This window comes from Lissotriton vulgaris, chromosome 5 (assembly GCF_964263255.1).
Source record: "Lissotriton vulgaris chromosome 5, aLisVul1.2, whole genome shotgun sequence".
Classification (NCBI taxonomy): Eukaryota; Metazoa; Chordata; class Amphibia; order Caudata; family Salamandridae; genus Lissotriton; species Lissotriton vulgaris.
This window is the reverse complement of record NC_141693.1, coordinates 1,831,788,548-1,831,803,179: the sequence shown is the minus strand read 5'-3', so window position 1 is coordinate 1,831,803,179 and position 14,632 is coordinate 1,831,788,548. Positions and strand designations below refer to the sequence as shown.

At 43.9% G+C, this 14,632-nt stretch overlaps 1 protein-coding gene across 1 annotated transcript in view; it reads left to right on the top strand.

The window, feature by feature from the left end:
• The window catches only part of PNPO (pyridoxamine 5'-phosphate oxidase), a 116,110-nt gene extending 104,788 nt beyond the window's left edge, over nt 1–11,322 (top strand). The window contains exon 7 of the mRNA XM_086924289.1: nt 8,195–11,322. Within this exon, the coding sequence (XP_086780415.1) occupies nt 8,195–8,351 (157 nt within the window). The 3' untranslated portion in view covers nt 8,352–11,322. The remainder of the gene's footprint in view (nt 1–8,194) is intronic.
• Nucleotides 11,323–14,632: the final 3,310 nt, after the last annotated feature.

Sequence of the window (14,632 nt, the reverse complement as noted above, 5' to 3'; positions counted from 1 at the left end):
TCCAGACTGGGAATCCAGACTGGGAGGCGTCCAGGATGGAGTTCTCTTCCATGAAGGAGAGATGGGCCGGTAATTTTTCAGGTCCGTTGGGTCGGCTGATGGTTTTTTGAGGAGGGGTTTAACCTCTGCCCGTTCCCAGTAGTCTGGGCAGATGCCTGATCTGAGGGAGGCGTTGATGCTGCGTCCTAGTTCGGATGCAATGGTGGCCCTGTGGAAGATGTGTGGTGGGCAGGGGTCTGTGTTTGTGTTTGGAGTTTATGGAAAATGCATCAGCAGTGTTCCTTGTCTGATAGGGGTTTCAGCTGAAAAGGGAGTGTGGCATCCTGCTTTTGCTAGGTGCCCAAGAATGTAGTTGTACAGAATGCTATCTTTAGAATTGGAGGCTAGGCAGTTGAAGCTTGCATTTGCTGCTGTTCAGACCTATTTTGTGGATGAGATCCTTATATTAGAATAAACTTATTTTTGCATCTTACCTCTGAGTCAACCCTAGATCTTACATTTGGCGACAGGAGATGGGATAGAAGGATCTCAACATTACCCTGTTAATTTTCAAGAAGAAAGATACAAGCATTTTTTTTCTCTTCACTGCTTCAAAGAAAAGGATTTCCCTGAAAAAGGTACTGTAAAATCTTGGAAATTCATTTCTGAAAGGGTGGACTCCATCAAATTACTTAAGACATTTACTCTTGAAAGCTGTCGATGTGTTTATCTGTTGGCTTTGCCATTGTATTAATACCGACATGCCCGTGTGATTTTCAACTTTGTGACTAATCCTGCCGGAAATGGACTTCTATGCTCCCTTTTGATCGAGTTCTCCATAGGCTAGGATATGACATATCAGTGGGGCTTTAGAGTGACATTTAAATTTCTTGGTGTTATTTACAATTGTTTTATGCAAAAGCTTTGAACTTCTTATGGGACTGGGGCTTCACCCCATTTATGTTTTACTGGGAGAGGTTGGGAGTTTTTGTCGATTTTGGGCTCGTCCTGTCAGCTTTCCATGTTATCTTTCTACTGCTGTGTGATCGAGGAATTTATCGACTGCTGCTAAAGGGAATATATGTGCTTAGCTCCTTGAGAGATGTGCTTTGCGAAGTGAGAGACATTTCAGTTGCAGCGAGCCCTTTGCTCCTTGAGAGACATTTCAGTTGGAGCGAGCTCTGATTTCGGAAAGATTAGACTTCGTGTTATCTTTTAAAATCTCACACCATTCTAACCAGATGCTGAGAATTCTACCTTTTGGGAGTTCTTCTTTGGAGTTCGTATTTCTTCTCATTCTTTAAGCATCATCCTCCCGGTGTCAAGAGTTGTCGTAATTGCTCTGCATCTGCGCGGCCGTCTTCACATTTCAAACAAAATGTTTTTGTTGTGGCAAGATGGGTCACTTTGCAAATGACAAGCAATGCCCAGGTTGGAAGGCTATTTGCAGTAAGTGCAAGAGGAAGGGGCATTCCTCTGCTGTTTGCAAAGAAAAAATCTACAAAGGTAAAGTTAGTGAGATCATTTATGATCCTGAGAAAACTTTTGACAACTCTGAAGAGTTTGATTGTGGTCTAATCCAGGTTCAAGCAATTGATAAAAAGGAAGGTAAGACTTGTCCCATTGATGACATTTTTGTTGAAGGTAAAACTACAAAAGTTCTTTTTGACTCTGGGGCCAAAATCACCATTCTCTCTCAGGAGTTTTACCTAGAAAATTTAAAGGATAAAATTAAAGTATTCAAACCAGACATTAGGCCATTTACATATGGTGGTGAGCCCATCAAACTTTTCGCTTATTTCCAAGGTTTAATTGAGTATAAAAACAGGTTAACTAGCGCTAAGATTTATATATCACAAGAATGTGATAATATTTTAAGTTGGTTTAACCAAAGGTGTCATGCTTGATCCAAACTCATCACCACCCATAATATTGAAAGACTATTTTAATCCTATGTCTAATTCTACCATTGATCATGCTTCGAACAATGAGTTTTCTGATATGCTTTAAAGAAAATTTCCAAATGTTTTTTCTGAGAAATTGGGTTGTCTTAAAGATTACATTCACCATATACGTTTGGGAGATAATGCAAAACCCATATGTTGTAAAGTTTGTAACATACCAGTGGTTGTCAGAGACCAAGTAAAAAAAGCACTAGCACGGCTCAAGAGAGACGGTATCATTAAGGAAGTGGAAGCAACACACTGGCTTGCTCCGGTAGTGGCCGCTAAGACGGACAGCTCGCTTAGTCTGTGTGTGGACCTCAAGGAACTAAATAAGAATGTAGTGGTAGACCGCTACCCGCTTCCTAAGATTTCAGACATGTTAATGCTGTTAAAAGGGGCTAATGTCTTTAGTACAATTGACTTGAGGTCTGTATATCATCAGATTAAGTTGGATGAGAAATCAAAGGACTTAACAGCTTTCATAACTCCTTTTGGAACATACCGTTTTGTTAGGCTTCCCTTTGTTCTTGTTTCGGCTGCTTCAGTCTTTCAAAGAGCATTAGAAAATGTATTAAAGGGTCTTGTATTGAAGGGTCTTGTAGGTGTCAGAGTCCACTAGGACGATATTCTGATCTTTGGAAAGGACAACAAAGAACATGATGAAAGGGTTTTGGATGTTTTACTCAGGCTCAATAAATTTAAACTCCCTGTAAAAAATTGAAAAGTGTAAATTTAGGAAGAGTTCTATTGATTATTTGGCCCATACTATTTCTTTAGGAGGTATTTTGCCGAAAGAGAGTTTAATTGTTGCCATCCAGAGAATGAGCTAGCCCACAAATAAAGAAGAATTGATGAGTTTTCTGGGCATGGCAGAGTACTACAGTAAATTTGTTCATGGTTTCGCCTCTTTGTGTGTCCATATGAGAACTTAGCTGAGGAAAGGTTGTGAATTTGTTTGGGATGAATATGGCGAAAGAGAATTTATTGTTATTAAAGAAAAATTGAACTCTGCTCCAAAATTAAGTCGTTTTGATCCTCCGAAGAAGTCTATTTTGGTAACTGATGCGAGTCTGAAAGGCTTAGGAGCTGTTCTTTTACAAAGAGAAGGTGGTCAGGAAGACGTTATTTTATTTTTGTTTAGAAGTTTGAGAGGGGCTGAGTTACGCTACTCTGTGGTCGAGAGAGAAGCACTTACGGTTTATTGGTCTGTTAAAAAACTAAAGAACTTGTTATGGGGAGGCCAATTTGAGATTAGGACTGATCACAAACCGTTGTGCGAAATTTTGAAAAGTAAAGGTATTGATGCGGTGTCAGGTAGGATAACAAAATGGGTTGTGGCACTACAGGATTATGACTTTGATGTTAAATACCTACCCGGTGTAGAGAATAAGGTCGCTAATGCCTTGTCCCAAAAGATGATGGGGTTCATGAAGATGAACATAATGAAGATGAAGAGATGGTTTGTGCTGTTGAGGAGTGTGTTGTTGAAAAAGTCAGGTGGAAAAAATTCTTACTTGAAGATGTAGATTTAAAGAGGGTTTTAGAAAATATCAATAATGGTTGGGCATTTAAACCTAACGATGGTGGAAATCTAGATACGTTTTGGCATGTTAGGGATCAACTTTCTGAGCAGGATGGTTTTCTTTTTAGGAGAACGAGACTTGTTCCCTCCACTTCTATTAGAGAATAGCTTGTATCTCTTGCGCACGTGGGACATTTAGGAGTCTCAAAAAAGAAAGGTTGAGGTTATCTTATTGGTGGTTAGGGATGGACTGACAAATTGAATTTAAGATTAGAAATTGTGTTGAGGGTGCTTTAAGCGAAAAGGTTGCAAAGCCTAAGGTCCAGCCCATGGTCATAAGGGAGCGCCCAGGTTCACCTTGGAAAGAAGTAGGATTAGACATTCTTGGTCCCATTTACTCTTCAGGCACAGAGTGGTATGTGTTTGTACTGGTTGATTTTTTTTTCAAGGTGGCCAGAGATAGCCATTACTCGAGGAATTGAAACCAAACGTGTTACTCTATTTTTAGAAAAACTTTTTGCAATGGAAGGGATACCCTGTACTATCCTAACAGACCATGGTGTCCAACTGGTATCTAAAGAAATGGAAGCATTTCTATCCAGACATGGTGTTCTACACAAAAAATCTGCTTTGTACCACCCAGAATCCAATGGCATGGTTGAGAGGTTAAGCCGTGTCCTTAAAGAAACCATTGGTATGGCAAAATCTGCGGGTCTAGATTGGCGCACAGAAATTGAAATAAAGGTGAAGGTTTACAATTGTCAGCCCATGCTGTAACTAAACATACACCTTTTGAACTCTTTGGAGGTAGATGTCCCAATACCATGGTAACACCTTCTTGGGTCAATTACAGGCAACCTGATTTATTTACAGAGAATAAAAGAAGTAATTGGTCTTTGGCTGAATCAAAGAAAATTGAGTCCTGGAAAAAACTTCATGATGTTAATAAATGTGTAAGAACAACTGTGGTTAAAGTTGGTGATTGGGATATTATAAAGAATCCTTCTATTAAAAAGTAATCTTCGGCATTTTTAAAACCCATTCAAGTTATAAAAAATTTCACAAATGCTATTAAAACCGCGACTATCGCATTTGGAACTTGAACATGGTGGTTAGGAAAGACTTTGTTCATCATTTTAATAACTCTTCTTCAGCTTCACGACCGAATGATTCACCCCAACAGAATGGTTCAGCATCTATTTTGAAATATTCTCATCAGAATCATTCAACTGCGATCAGTGGTCGAAGTGGTGAAAAAAAAGTAGGGGAACTGTGGGTGGAGAATCAGGGGGCGGGAATAACCGAAGATTGGATCAGTGGGCGGAGTCAGTGGTGTGGCTAAACCTAGCAAAACATACCAATTTTTTGTACATTTAGCATTTTACTGGCCAGCTACAGCCTATAACGTTATTTAATTCAAACAATGGATAAACATGTTTATTTGAGGTTTAATTCAGAAAAAAGCATACACATAGGGAATACAGGCTTATATAAAGCGTGCAAAATATAAGCAGGAACAACATGTTACCTTAATGCTTTTACTCTCATTGTTCATTGTTCAGAAATCCATGAGTATTTTTTGTCTCAAATATTGAGGACATGAATACAGGGCTCCTCCTGTACACATGTGTTAAGCAGGGCTCAGAAAAGAAAGGGACTCTTCAGGAGAATCTAGACTCACGGAAACCCACAAAGGCTCCTTCATATTCATGTCAGCCAACTAGCTGCTCAATCATAATATAGCAAAAATAATAACTGGTGGACAGATTGCAGAACAATGTCATACATTCACCCCAGTACAGAGATCTGGGCCTAAATCCATAGCTTTTTTGCTCACCATGTCATTCCAGTTTGGACCCAGCCATATGCAAATCAGTCTTGATCCTGCGCCCAATGGGAAGATTCCAGCCCAAACTGCCAGGCCAGGTCCTTCCTGGACTGGAAACCAGCATCCTAGGACCGGTTTCGGGCTTTCAGCTTCCATCACCCAGGATTGCTTGATTCCAGTGGCATGGAGAGCATGGAACCCATGTCTGGGCATTCCCGTCCCACTCGGGGTGACAAAAGCAAAAAGAACAACTGATGGACAGAATGCAAAACAATGTCATATATTTACCCCAGTAAAGAGATATGGCCCTAAATCCATCGTTTTTTTGTTCACCGCACCTGTCCGTTCACCGCTCCTGTCGGTCCACCGCTCCTGCCCAGTCACTGCTCCTGCCTAATCACTGCTTCTGCCCCGTCACCTCTCCTGCCCCGTCACTTCTCCTGCCCCGTCACTTCTCCTGCCCCGCCACCTCTCCTGCTCCGATAGTTCTCCTGCCCGGTCACCTCTCCTGCCCGGTCTCTCCTGCCCGGTCACCTCTCCTGCCCGGTCACCTCTCCTGCCCGGTCGCCTCTCCTGCCCGGTCGCCTCTCCTGCCCATTCACTGCTCCTGCCTGTTCACTGCTCCTGTCTGGTCAGCACTCCTGCCCCATCACTTCTCCTGCTCCATCACTTCTCCTGCCCCGTTCACTGCCCCTATCCGTTCACTACCCCTATTTATTCACTGCAACTGCCCGGTTACCGCTCCTGCTCATTCCTAATCACCGCTCCTGCCCCGTCACCTCTCCTGCCCCGTCACCTCTCCTTTCCTGTCTCCTCTCCTTTCCTGTCTCCTCTCCTGTCCTGTCACTGCTCCTGCCCCATCACTGCTCCTGCCCCATCACTTCTCCTGCCACGTTATTTCTCCTGCCTGTTAGTTCTTCTGCCCGGTCACCTCTCCTGTCCCATCACCTCTCCTTTCCTGTCGACTCTCCTGTCCCGTCACTTCTCCTGTCCCATCACTTCTCCTGTCCCGTCACTTCTCCTGTCCCGTCACTTCTCCTGTCCCGTCACTTCTCCTGCCCCGCCACTTCTCCTGCCCCGCCACTTCTCCTGCCCCGCCACTTCTCCTGTCCCGCCACTTCTCCTGCCCCGCCACTTCTCCTGCCCCGCCACTTCTGCCCCGCCACCACTCCTGCCTGGTCACCACTGCTGCCCGGTCACCAGTCCTGCCCGGTCACCTCTCCTGCCCAGTCACCTCTCCTGCCCAGTCACCTCTCCTTTCCTGTTGCCTCTCCTGCCCTGTCACTGCCCCTGCCCCGTCACATTTCCTGCCCCGCCACATTTCCTGCCCCGTCACATTTCCTGCCCCATCACCGCTCCTGCCCCATCACCGCTCCTGCCCCATCACCTCTCCTGCCCCATCACCGCTCCTGCCCCATCACCGCTCCTGCCCATTCACTGCTCCTGCCCGTTCATTGCTCCTGTCTGGTCAGCACTCCTGCCCGATCACCCTTCCGGCCTTATCACTTCTCCTGTCCCATCACTTCTTCTGCCCCTTTTACTGCTCCTATCCGTTCACTGCCCCTATCCATTCACTGCACCTGCCCGGTTACCGCTCCTGCTCATTCCTAATCACCGCTCCTGCCCAGTCACTTCTCCTGCCCTGTCACTTCTCCTGCCCCTTCACCTCTCCTTTTCTGTCGCCTCTCCTGTCTTGTCACCTCTCCAGCGCCGTCATTTCTCCTGCCCCATAACTTCTCCTGCCCCATCACTTCTCCTGCCCCATCACTTCTCCTTTCCTGTCGCCTCTTCTGCCCCGTCACCTCTCCTGCCCCGTCACCTCTCCTGCCCCGTCACCTCTCCTGCCCCGTCACCTCTCCTGCCCCGTCACCTCTCCTGCCCCGTCACCTCTCCTCCCCCGTCACCTCTAATTTCCTGTCGCCATTTCTGCCCCGTCACTGCTTCTGCCCAATTCACTCAGTGTACAACATTGGAAAATTACAGGAGGCCGCAAGTTCCCCTCAGTACTCTGTCTGTAGAAACCTCCTCTGTAATCACTAACTTAGATCTCACTGGCACATGACATGCTAAAGGCAGAGGGCGGGCGCATTGTAATTCGAAAGGGGGTAATCAGCCTTAATGAGAATGACACTAGGCCTGCCCTCAGTCTGTGAGAGCTCAGGGAGGGACTGCTGCAGCCTCTGGAGTTCAACAGCGAAGTGCGAGCAGGCCCTGGAAGCTGAATGAAAAAGTTATTGTTTTTAAGTAGAACTATTCTTGGCGTCCCGGGATGCTTTTTTGAAAGACAGAAGTAGGGGAACGGACTCAAATATTTTTTTTAAGTAGGGGCACGCCGTGCCCTTTCGATCCCGCCCACTTCTACCGCTGACTGCGATTCGTAAATCTTAAAGAGTTTCTCATTCTCCTCAATATTTAAATGACTATGTTAAATAGATTTTAATATTGTTACATTTTGTTCTATATGTTTCATTTTGTTTTGTTTTCTTTGTTTGTTTTAAGGAAAGGAGATGTGTGGCATCCTGCTGTTTCTAGGTGCCCAAGAATGTAGTTGTACAGAATGTTATCTTTAGAATTGGAGGCTAGGCAGTTGAAGCCTGCATTAGCTGCTGTTCAGGCCTATTTTGTAGATGAGATCCTTATATTAGAATAAACTTATTTTTGCATCTTACCTCTGAGTCAACCCTACATCTTACAGGCAAGGCAGTTCCTGTTTTATTTTATTTTAGGGTTCTAAATTCCCCTAACCATACCGAGGGTGACTGCTCGTAATACTGCATTTACAGGAGAAGTTGTAGAAAGGAGGAAAGATGAAATCACTTTCACTTTGAAGAAATAAAACATTATGCTAGAGTCTAGAATTCAGGAGTCTACTAGCTGTGGGCATTGATGTCTGTTAACTCTTCATCTTTTGCTTTGCAGGGGCGGTTATCTGCTAAAGCCACATGTGATGGAGTTCTGGCAAGGGCAACCAAACTACTTAAGTGACCGCATCCTCTTCCGACGTGGGGGGGCCTCGCTGGGACCATTGGTGCACCAGGGGGAGGGCGGCTGGGTGTATGAGCGGCTTGCGCCATGAATTTCCTTAACCTTCCTGCTTTCCTTACTTTTGTGGATATAATGCACTAACAGCTCATCCCATTAACGAGCTACCTTCCTCCTATGGAGAAAAAAAAATACACACCTGCATCGCTCTTGATCCTTTTCTCGCCTCCATCTCCCAGTCTTCAGGACTCATCCCCAGCAGCCTGACTAACCTCTTGTCTCCCTCGCCTTCATAGTGGCTGCCAGTCCAGCTGGCACCTGAGGTTCTCAGGTTTGACACTCCATGAAGTCCACCAGTTGAGCGTAGTCCTTGTAATTGATTCCTCAAACATCTGGTCCAGTGGTGAAGACATGCTTTCTCTTTCGTTGAATTCTTATAGGACGCCAGACCTGACTGCAGATAGCGCCCCCTTGGAGCGCTTTTCACTTTTTCCCCTGTTCACAGTCCCCTCTTCCCTGGGCAGGTGCATCCCAGAGCCATGTGGTGGTCTATTCGACCTCTGGGCACCCTGTTCTACAGCCTTTCTCAGCTATTTCTTGTAGTTGTTTTTATTTTCCACTGTAAATGTAGTTGTGCGAGCCTCTGAATACAAGTGAGATCTTATATAAATGAAAGAAAGAAAGAAAGTGACACAGACTTGAAAGAATATCTAAATACTGAACACAAATCCAGAGCACCATGAAGTGGAGCATGTGAGGAACAAGGTGGCTGCTTGAGCGTTAGTGGCCTCTTCCGCTGTTCTACATCATGATCATGCCAGCCGAAAATCATGCTGTGACCCTGAGCTGTCATTAATATAAGTTTTCTGTGTGCTTTATAACTTAATTCATTCAAAGTCTTCTTCACTGTGAAAGTCTCGACATGTAGAGCAGCTTCATACCTTCCTGCAGACCTCTGGGAAACTAAATGGCAAAACGTAAGGTTGTTAAATGTGATGGTAGTGCTTTGGGCTTCATGAGGTGTCAAAAACCACTATTTAAATTACAATGTAATTCAGTGATTCAAAGCAGACCCTTGAGTAAATCATCAGCTTTTGTATAGCCCATATCCTGGAATAGCCAGGCAAGTCTCCTCTTCAGCTGTTGTGCCCAGTGTTGCTCAGCACTTAAACAACATACCAATTAAGAAGCATCTGTTGTCACTGTAGGCATGTACGTGTTGGTATTTGGAGGGTGGGCCCAGCATGAATGCATTAGAATGCTGAACAGGGTGGCATGGCCTCTGAAAGATTCACTCATTTGAGGAAGGTCAAGTGTAGACTGTTGGGTCAGTCGTAGTGCTCCTTGAAGAGGTTTGCACTTAGCTTTTTCTGAATTGTAGAAGAGTCCGTGCTAATCTAATGTCGCTAGCGATGCTGTTCCAGATCCTTGGAGCATGAACACAAAATACTTGTCTTCTGTTTTTTTTTCTATCTTGCAGTGGTGTATTCCCAGTCTGGCAATGTTGAGTTTCCCAGAATGTGACTAGATTGTTTGCCAAGTAAGCTGGGGTCATGTTGTTGAGCGCTTCATAAGTGATACAACTGGTCTTGAAGATGATCCAGGTTGTAAGGGGATGCCCGGGTAGGTCTTTTTACATTGGGGTAATATTACCATTTATTTTAGCACTTGCTGAGCCATGCCACTGAGTTTAGGATAACATTCAGCGATGCTAAGGTGGAATTGGGGAAACCTCTGAGCAGTGTGCTGCCCTATCCAGATGTTGAGGACCAAGGTTTGTATGGTTGTTGGGGGAGCCTTCTTTCGTGAGAAAACGCCTTCACTTTCTTTTGAGAGCGAGGTGAATCCAAGCTATTTAGGTCTACCTAATCAATGTGTTGCTTCAATACGAGATCCGTGTCTCTATCATTGGGTGAGGATACTTTTTCTTAGTAGCACTGTAGATCATCTGCGCATTGATGGATCTCGATGTTGCTGTCTGCAAGGAATGATCCAAAAGATTTTGTGTAGAAGTTGTAGGCGAAGGGAGAAAGGATAGAGCCCTGCAGTACTCCACAGGAGATGAGCAGTCGGCTCTTGTGGGTCCTGTTTGCACACGCTGACGCCAGTTATTGAGTTAAGCTATGAACCATTTCACACCAGTGCCTTAAAGTCCCATGCGTGTTTTCAGGGTCTTGATTGGAAGGTTGACTGTGTTGAAGGGTGCTAAGAGGTCAAGCAGTAGCCGAAGGCAGAGTCATTTCTGTCTTTCAGGAGGAAGGCCTCTTCGACTACATGTAGTGTGGCTATCTTAGTGCTTTGCATGGTCGTAAGCCTGATTGGTAGTCCTGTAGAGGACTATTCTTGCTGCTATGATCCTGTAGCTGGAGGGCAACTGTCGTCTTGATTTTTCCTAGGAATGAAATGTGGGCACTAGTGCGGACGTTGGTGAGGTCAGGAGGGTCCAGGGATGATTTATTTAGCAGGGGAAGGTTCTAACCAGTCTTAATGGCGTCTGGGAGTTTTCCTTGGCTTTGGGAGGTGTTGACAAAGGGTCTGAAAGCCTACTTTTGGAGAAGGCATGCTGCAAGTGAATTTAAACAAAGTTTGGTGATCATAGGTCTACAGAACTTTATCCACCTTTGTCATAACGCTAAGTGTGGCGTGTAACACTGCACCTGCACATTAGCCATATATGGTGCTCCCTTCTCCGGTACCTCTTAGCAGTGCTTTTCCACATTCTTCAAACTCCCATGCATTCACCAACGTGGTCCTGATACAGTTCAATCATAGTTTGTTCAATACTTTTGTCTCAACTTTCTGGGTGTCATATCGGTGGCAACTAAGCAGAATTTCAGACCATGAATTCCAGCCTATTTGACTAGCCTTCTAGCAGTATCCTTTTCTTTAAAATGTCTTTTTGTTCCCAGCCCTTGCTTTTCCATCCAGCTTTGTTATGGCAAAGTGTCAACATTGCTTCCTGCCTCTTCCACTCACCTGCACTAATCTTATATATTGTTCCTTTCGCTCACCCAGAATCAGCATTTTGGGCAGTAATGTGGCTCAGAATAAATCATTTTCAAAAATTCTGTGTCTTTTTGAATATTGGTGCTATGCCGTGTTTTAAAGTATTTTGTAACTTGAGGGGGAGAGACTGGTCCCACTAGCCTGCAGTTCCTCCTGTGACCTCTGCAGACGTGCACCCATTCACGTGGCCTTGGACCAAGCACAGTAACTGTTTCGTGAGACATGCCTATTCTTGGTGATTTTTTATTGATCATGCAGCCTTCTTTTAAATTTGTTATATTAAAGTATTCCTGATTAAGGCATTCTTGTTTACCAAAGAGACAATCAATCAAACCAGCTCCTCCCTGTTGCTTCTTAGCCAGTTGTGTGTGTTTGATTAAATTTGATCACCCATGCAGTCAGTCTGTCGTATATTTTCTGTGATACTTGTGATTTAGGCCAACCATCCTTGGACTCTTCTTCTTTAATCTGTGTCACTTTCTATACAATCAGTGCCAAATATTGACGCTGTCGCTGCACCCATGGCCCCCGTCAACACAGCTATTCAGAAATATTAATCAGCAGACTCCATCATCCTTTTCAGTAGGAGCAATAGACCCTACTCCAGTCTGTTGCTCATTTTACAAAACAAAGGTGTAAGATCATATCCATTAAGGCCATTAGACCAGCCTTAAGGTTTCAGTCGGTCTTATCCTAACTAATGGGAGAAGTAGACAATTCTTCAGGGAGCCATGTTGTCTTGTTCTAACCAGAAGAAGAATTAAACCATGCTCCAGGGATCCACTGAGTCTTATCCTAACTAAAAGGAAGGTTCCCTGTCCTGGGATTCATGGTGTCTTGTCTTAACGAATACGAGTGATAGGTCCTGCTCTGGGATCCATGGTGCCTTATCATCCTCGCCTACATGAGAAGTAGATGCTGCCGCAGGTCCATGGTATCTTTTTATTCAGATTAACAAATAAAGTACATCCTGTTCCAGAATCCATACTTTCTAATTCTCCTAAGCAATGAGACACATAGTCAATTCTTCCTCCTTAAACTCTGGGCACCAAAGAAGGGTGTAAGCTCGGTTTTTGGTTGAATGGTTCCTAACATCCTACCAACTAAAGCAATACCCCTGTTCCTTGACCAATAAGAGAAGCAAATATTGATCCCCTGTCCATGGTGATACTGAGCGTAACTAATCGGAAAATGGATCATCATAACAAATAGTAATGTCTACAGGCCGTTTTTTTCAAAGGTACATGCGCTCATCCTCTGTCCATACAATGACCCGAGTGTTCTGATGGTGACACTCTTCGATTATGAGCGAGAACTTGTGTGTGCGTGAATTGTGACCATGTATTTTGTGCCTGCACTTTTTTTTTTACATTTGAACTGTGGATGATGGATGTCTTTGGGCTACATGTATCAAAGGAAGGAATTGCGATTCCTAAATTGCGATTTTTATTTTATTTTTTATTTTTTTAGGTTGTTTTAGGAATCGGAATTTAGGAATCTCAATTTCCTATGCATGTAGGAATCACAAAAATAAATTGCAATTCCTACACATTCTTTAATTTCGACCCGCAAATTGCGATTCGCAATTAACAAATTGCTTCCCACTCATTCCTACGAGCCTACAGGCCCACAGGAATGAATGGGAATTGCATACGCAATTTGCGAGTACCAGATAGGTACTTGCAAATTGCACATGCAATGTCAAGGGTGCCAAAAGGACCCAAAAGCATGTGTGTGTACAACATGGAACTTTGAAAAATGCTCTTTAGTACATTTCTTAAAGTTTTCGCAAAGTACCATCAACTGTAAATTGATGGTAATTTGCGATCCCTAATTGCAAAATCACAATTTTAAATTGCATCATGCATTGCATTTAGGGAATCGCAAATTGCAAGTAATCGCAAATTTTGCGATTACTAAAATTGCAAATTTGGGTTGATGCATCCTAAATGCAAAAATACCGGTCACAAAGGGGCAGATTCTCCAAATCTGCCCCTTTGCAACCGATATTTAGAATGATGCATGTGCCCCTTTATTCGTCGTCTATCAACCACTAGTCCCGCTCCTGCTCTGGCACATGGGAAGAAATCAATGATAGAGAAAGGTGGGGTTCAGGGATCTGTGCAAATAAAACTATTTTTGTGCTTTTTAATTCATTTGTTGAATTGGAAAATTATTGTAGTTTTCATGCCTGTTCCTTTTGCCATCTCTCTTATTATGACTGATATTCCAGAAATTGGAAAAAACTGTTTCTTCCGTGGTGCTATTAATGAACTCCTCACTGCTTGCAAATGTGTGCGCCATCTTGGATATCGAGAACCATTTGCCGCTGGATCAGCAACCTGGCTGCTACTTTGGTGGAAACAAACACTCCATTGTGGATTATTTTTCCATAATCTTTAATTGAATCCTTTTTCTCCTCTGTTCCGTCTCTCATTCTCTCTGCCCTTTTATATTTACGTTTTGAGAAGGGTTATTTTGCGCCACCACACGAAAACTATTGGTAGAAGTAGACTGCAGGCATGAGGTTGCTGATAGATGTATCTTGCTTCGACAGAGAATTGCCTGCATCACTGTATGCACTATCAAGTGTCCATTTGATCTAATGATCCTTTCATGCACATGGGTTTTGTAGCATCTTGAAAGTTCAGCCACTTCATCATCTACAGCAAGACAGGAATACAGCATTTGTGCCCGTTCAAGTCTGTTTCTGACCACTGATGGATGGAGCTTTTTTGCTCAGAGCTGGCACCTCTGCCCCTCTTTCCCGCCCTATTGGCTGTGTCCCTCTTGTCCCTCCAAAGTTACTTAAACCATTAGTGCTCTGCATCTTTCTGTGTCCCTTTATTAGATCGGAGAGCTGATGGAAACAGATGGGCACACGCTGCTTGTACCCTTTACAATCCACCTGAACGTCTGTCTCATGCTGTAGGGATGCAGGGAGATTGCTGCTATGGTCTGGAGCTGTGACCATGTATGGGGATCCGCCCCTCACAGATTCCGGCTAGAATTCAGGCTTTTCCAATAAGTAGCTCTCCTGTGTGCAGCCCAGCAAACTACATTGGAAACATTTGCTTGGCTACATTCATATGTGTAACAAAATTGAAGTGTCTGTCAGAGATGAAAATGTGTGTATTTTCAGAACCCGTGATTTCCAAATGATATTTAAAGCTGATATTGGAATACCACTAATGTATTAATATTCATGTATCCCAAAGCAGTCATTGCAGCTGTGGCTGCTATGTGTTACCTTTGTAGAGGCATTCCAAATTCAAAGAATCGTTTTTACATTCCTGCTGGCAATCCTGCACTGAAGGGGTCATGGCTGGTAATCTTTTACTGGGTGGTCACTAATGCAGTTGTTGTAAA